The 6,038-nt window shown below is 39.5% G+C and overlaps 1 protein-coding gene across 1 annotated transcript; it reads left to right on the forward strand.

Annotated features, from left to right (window-relative positions):
- Positions 1-1,429: 1,429 nt before the first annotated feature.
- Positions 1,430-3,013, forward strand: LOC132169985 (uncharacterized). Its single transcript, XM_059580917.1, has one exon. The coding sequence runs from the start codon at positions 1,430-1,432 to the stop codon at positions 3,011-3,013; it is 1,584 nt and encodes a 527-aa protein (XP_059436900.1).
- The last annotated feature ends 3,025 nt before the right edge of the window (positions 3,014-6,038 follow it).

Below are 6,038 nucleotides of genomic sequence, written 5' to 3' on the forward strand. Positions count from 1 at the left end.
ATTAGCGTCCACTTTGGTGGACGCTAAAGCTCTTATAAAAAAAATAAAAGAATAAAAAAGAAATTAAACTAAAAGCTCAATAGCATCCACCAAAGTGAATGGCTATTTGATAATCGATGGCGATCCACTCGCTTGAGTCAGACGCAGCTAATGGTCTTGTAAAAAGTATAAAAAATATAAAAACAAATTAAACTAAATTCTCAACAGCGTCCACCAAAAGTGGACGCTGATGATACATTATTAGTGTCCACTCTCATAGTGAACGCTAATAATTATGCATTAGCGTCCACTGTAGTGGACACTAATGGTCATGTAAAAAATAAAAAAAATAAAAAACAAACAAAAGTTGAAGATTATAGGTTCAATTGAACATCTAAAAATGATAAAATGTCCTTTATACCCTCAAAACTTTTAGAAAATTATATGTTTTATCATTCTAATTACACTAGATCATACTTAATTAACTACTTAAGTATGATCTAATGTAATTAGAATGATAATACATATCATCATATCATTGTTTTTTGAAAATAATTAACTTACTTAGTAATACTAAGTTAGTATATATTAACGAACATGTATAATATATATATATATATATATATATATATATACTAAGTAACATATAATTTGTTTTTGTCAAAATAACCTATAGTAAATTATACTAGGTTAGTAATTTAATATATTAAGTCTCTGGGTACTTAATTGTTGTATTTGTATGAATTTGTATACTTCTGATTTATGTCATATTATATATGTATATTTTGTTATTATATAATCATATGATTTAATCATCAATTGATCATTTTATATAATCATATAAATTATAATGGTAGATCATATGATGTAACATCTAACTTATAATGATATCTACAACATAATACTCTAAACATAAGATGAGCATATATCTCTAAACAAAAACATTGTTGGTTCTAATATTAATCACTTAATTTGTGATATATATGATCATATGATATAATAATTCACATAATCTTTTTTTTTTTCTAATTACAATTCACATAATCTTTAGATCATGTGATCTATCACTTAACTTAATAGTAATACTAAGTTAGTATATAGTAACTAACAAGTATGTATATTATATATTCATATATATAATACTCATACAAATATTAAGTAACATATAATTTTTTTGTTTGTCAAAATAACCTATAGTTAATTATAGTAAGTTAGTAATTCAATAAATATTAACTTAGTTAATATGTTAGTTTATTAATTAACTAGTTACTAGTTAGTATGTCAATACTAATATATAACACACACAAGGAGTTAAACCTAGTTGAAGGTCATAGTAGAGTAAAATTTTCTCTCTAGGCTCATAACCTAGAGTAGAAGAAAATATTCCCCTGCGGTGGTGGTGACTGCGTTTTAGAGTGGTGCTGTTACTGTTTGGGCGACAAGAATTATCATGGCGGAGGATCTCTCGAAGTTATGGGGGAAACTATCTCTAGATGAAGGAGAAATGATGGAAGTGGCGATCCAGCCACGGATGGTTGAAGGAGTGGTGTCACGAGGAAAATTTTGTGTGGTAGGGAAACTACTCACAGATTGCTTTGTTGGGAAGGATATTATCAAACGAACGTTGATCAAGGGATGGCGACCAACGGGTAGTCTTTCCTTCAAAGTATTGGGCGAGAATGTGTTTATCCTGGAGTTCGAGAATGAATGGGACAAAGCAAGGGTGTTAGAGGGGAGGCCATGGATTTTCGAAGGAAACCTGTTTTCAGTGGAAGAGTTTGATGGCCAGTCCTCACCATCAAAAATAATTTTTGAGCAAGCGGCCTTTTGGGTTAGAATGTTTAATCTCCCTTTGGCATGCATGGGAAAAGAGGTGGGCCAACAAATTGGGGCCACAATGTGGACTATGGAGGAAGTTGATACCGATGAGGAAGGAGTAGGCTGGGGAAAATTTTTAAGAGTCAAGATCAGAATTGATTTAACTAAACCTCTGCCTAGGGGTAGGGTTATCAATCTCCTTGGTAAGCAAACTTTGATAGCTTTTCAATACGAGAAGTTACCAAAATATTGCTTTGACTGTGGCAAAATATGGCATGGGCAGATGGGCTGTACGGTACAAGGAGGAAATCGACCCAAGGAGATGGAGAAGCAGTATGGCCCCTGGATGCGCGTACCATCTCTATGGCGGAGGCGTGATTTTCCTACTCCTCGCTTTTTCGAACAGCAAGGGGAAGGAATGAGGGAAGATGACAAATCTCATGCAGGGATACGTGGTAATCGGCGTAGAAGCAGCAAGTATCACAGTGAAAGTGACAAAGCAGCAGCTTCACAGGCAGAGGAATCAACAAAGGAAAAATCTCCGGTGATCCCAGACGAAACGCCGGCGAGTGGGGAAAGAGCGGTTACAGACGAAGGGAGTATTAATGGTAGGGGAGCAGATTCTGGCGTGAATAAAGGAGCATTTACTGGGGGGATTTCCGTTAGTGGGCAAGCTGAATCACCAGCCGTTAAAGGAAACAATAAAGAAGATGCGCAGGAGGTTTTATTAGGGGAAGAAAATTTCCTGAAGGCGGTTAGGGAATTGAAATTAAAAGGGAAAGAAGTATCTATGAATGCGAATGGGCTGTCCAATAAAGGCGAGATTTTGAATGAGAAAACAAGAAAAGAAAGAACAAAAGAGGAAAGCCATCAACCTGTGCAAGTAAATGTGGTGAATGAGAATGAGCCACGTGGGGAGTCAACCAAGGAGAAATTAAATGGTGGGGGGGGAGATCAGGCCCATGGGACGCTGAAGTGGAAACGAAGTGCAAGGGCTGGCCAACAGTGGCCGTCTGAAGCCCAACAAGCTAGCCCAGTGGGAAAAAGGAAAATTTTAGGTGGTCTAGGAGCTCAACAGGGAGATGAAAAAGGGGTACAAAACAGGAGACTAAAATATAAGGGGGAACGTGAATTTGTGCTACGTGATGAAGATGGTGCTAGCATTAATGGATCGGGAATGGCGGGGTCTGGATCACAGCCCTGCCGACCGGCATGAAAATACTATGTTGGAACTGTCGAGGGCTTGGGAACCCTGAGACAGTTCGGGAGCTTTGCCAAAAGGTCAAAGATTAGTGTCCCGATTTGGTTTTCCTGATGGAGACCAAATTAAGTAGTAATAAAATGTCTGTGATAAAACAAAGGATGGGTTTCAATAATATGCTAGTCGTGGATTGTATAGGGAGAAGTGGAGGGTTGGCATTACTGTGGAAGGAGGGATTAGGAGTTGAAATCCAGAATTACAGCATTAGGCATATTAATGCAGTTGTGTGTCCTCTAAACTCAGTTCCATGGACTTTCACTGGCTTTTACGGCCACTCGGAAACGCATAGAAGATAGGAAGCATGGAAGCTACTAAGACATTTGAAATCCAAGGCTCTTGGCCCTTGGATGTGCGCTGGCGATTTTAACGAAATTGTCGACCCATCTGAAAAAGTGGGAGGTAAGCGAAGGTCTAACTTCCTGATGGAGAATTTTAAAACAACACTTGAAGAATGTGGCCTTTTTGAAGTAGTGACCAAAGGCCCAACATGCACTTGGAATAATGGGAGAGAAGGGGAAGAATTTATTATGGAGAAATTAGATAGAATGGTGGCTTCTCATGACTGGCATGTTCGGTTCCCCAACGTGGAGGTATCGCTTGAAGCTGCAACTTTTTCTGATCATCTCTCAATGTCTATTAATCTTGAGGGCACTCAGTTTACAAGTAGGAGGACGCGGGGATTCAGATTCGAAGCCAAGTGGGCTGATAATATGGAGTGCCGTGAGGTTATAAGGAGCATATGGTGAAAAAAAACTCATGTGAAAGGAACCTGGCATTCAGTGGCGGGGAAACTAGAAGCTAGCAAGTCCAGACTAAAGGCGTGGCAACGCGTGCAAGGTGGAAATATGAGACAGCAAATAAATGAGCTGTCCGAACAGCTGTTGAAGGCACAAGCTGAACATGAAGGGGCTGACACCTCTCTACTGATGAAGTTGAAAAATGAGCTACTGGAAAAACAACAAGAGGACGACCTGTTCTGGAAGCAGAGGGCGAAAGAAGACTGGGCAAAATTTGGGGATCAGAATTCTCGTTTCTTCCATGCATGTGCAACTCAGAAGAAAAAAGCCAGTTTGATAACTGGAATTACGGATGAATTTGGGCAACGTTGGGAAACAAACGAACAAATTGGGGAAGCATTTATCAGATATTTTCAAAAAATTTTCACCACATTTGGACCTAGACAGATGGAGAAGGCGTTGGAAGCAATTGAGAAGCATGTAACCCCATCAATGAACGAATCTTTGTTGAAAGATTTTACGGTGGAAGAAGTGGGAATCGCTTTAAGTCAAATGGCCCCTTTAAAAGCGCTCGGGCCAGATGGTTTTTCAGCCTGTTTTTTTTAGAAAAATTGGCCGGCGATTGGCGAAGAGGATAGCCATGCTGTATTACAAATTTTCAATAATGGAAGCATGAATAAAGAGCTAAATTTGACTTATATTGCTTTAATCCCAAAAACTGCTAACCCAACTTCTGTTACAGAATTTCGCCCCATTAGTTTGTGTAATGTCCTTTATAAATTGATATCCAAGACCCTAGCAAACAGACATAAAATTGTGCTCCCTGATATAATCTCACCAAACCAAAATGCGTTTGTCCCCGGTCGGCTTATAACGGACAACATATTGGCAGCTTTTGAAACCCTTCATACCATGAAGTCGAGAATGTGGGGGAAGGTGGGTCATATGGCGGTTAAACTCGACATGAGTAAAGCCTATGACAGGGTGGAATGAGATTTTTTTGAAGCCATTATGGAGCGGATGGGATTTGCGAGTAGATGGATCCAGTTGATAATGATGTATGTCAAGTCGTACGGGTCGGATTAACCCTTCTAGGGGGATCCGACAAGGGGACCCTATCTCACCTTATTTGTTTTTATTGTGTGTAGAGGCCCTTAGTTCCCTTCTGACTCAGGCTGATAGAGATGGCATACTGCCTGGTGTTCCAACTTCAAAGCGAGGACCCCGTTTAAGCCATCTTTTCTTTGCGGATGACAGTCTGTTATTCTGTAAAGCTACTCCCTTATATTGGCAACGGATGACTAAGATTTTAACCATTTATGAGAAAGCTTCTGGACAACGACTAAACCAAGCAAAAACCTCCCTGTTTTTCAGCCGCAATACACCTGCAGTTACAAAGGAGGAAATTCTGAGACTGTCTGGGATTCAGTCCACGCAGAGATATGGCAAGTACCTTGGGCTGCCAGCCCTTGTTGGTAAATCTCGTAGACAAGCTTTTAATAGCATAAGAGACAGAGTGTGGAGGCGACTGGGTGATTGGAAGCTGAAATTGTTGTCACAAGCTGGGAGAGAGATATTGCTAAAAGCTGTGATCCAAGCCATTCCAACATACAGCATGAGTATGTTCCTTCCCCCCAAAGTATTATATTCTGAGATTAATTCAATGATGCAGAATTTTTGGTGGGGAAATCAATAAAATAGATTGGGGATACATTGGAGGAAATGGAGTAAAATGGGGCTGTCAAAAGAATGTGGAGGCATGGGCTTTCAAGATTTGTCATGTTTTAACAAAGCTCTGTTGGCGAAACAATGCTGGAGATTATTGAAGTCCCCAGAGAGCTTACAGCAACAATTTTAAAGGCTAAATACTATCCTTATTGTTCTTTTATGGAAGTAAAACTGGGGACGAAGCCTTCTTTTGCATGGAGAAGTATTCAAGGCGCCAGAGACCTTCATAAAGATGGTCTTTTCTGGAGAGTGGGAAATGGTCAATCAATCAATATATGGTGGGATTGTTGGATCCCAATTTCTTCAACTTATAGAATCCATTCCCCACCGAGGGTGTTGGACCCGAGTAGTAAGGTAAGTGAACTCCTTGACAACGGAAAGTGTGGATGGAACCAAGAGTTGTTGAAAAGTATCTTCACTGACGAGGAAAGAGTTGCTATTACTTCTATCCCGATAAGCCAAACGAATCAACCAGATGTCCAGATATGGCGGTGCACAAACAATGGAATGTTCTC

This window comes from Corylus avellana, chromosome ca2 (assembly GCF_901000735.1).
Source record: "Corylus avellana chromosome ca2, CavTom2PMs-1.0".
Taxonomy (NCBI): Eukaryota; Viridiplantae; Streptophyta; class Magnoliopsida; order Fagales; family Betulaceae; genus Corylus; species Corylus avellana.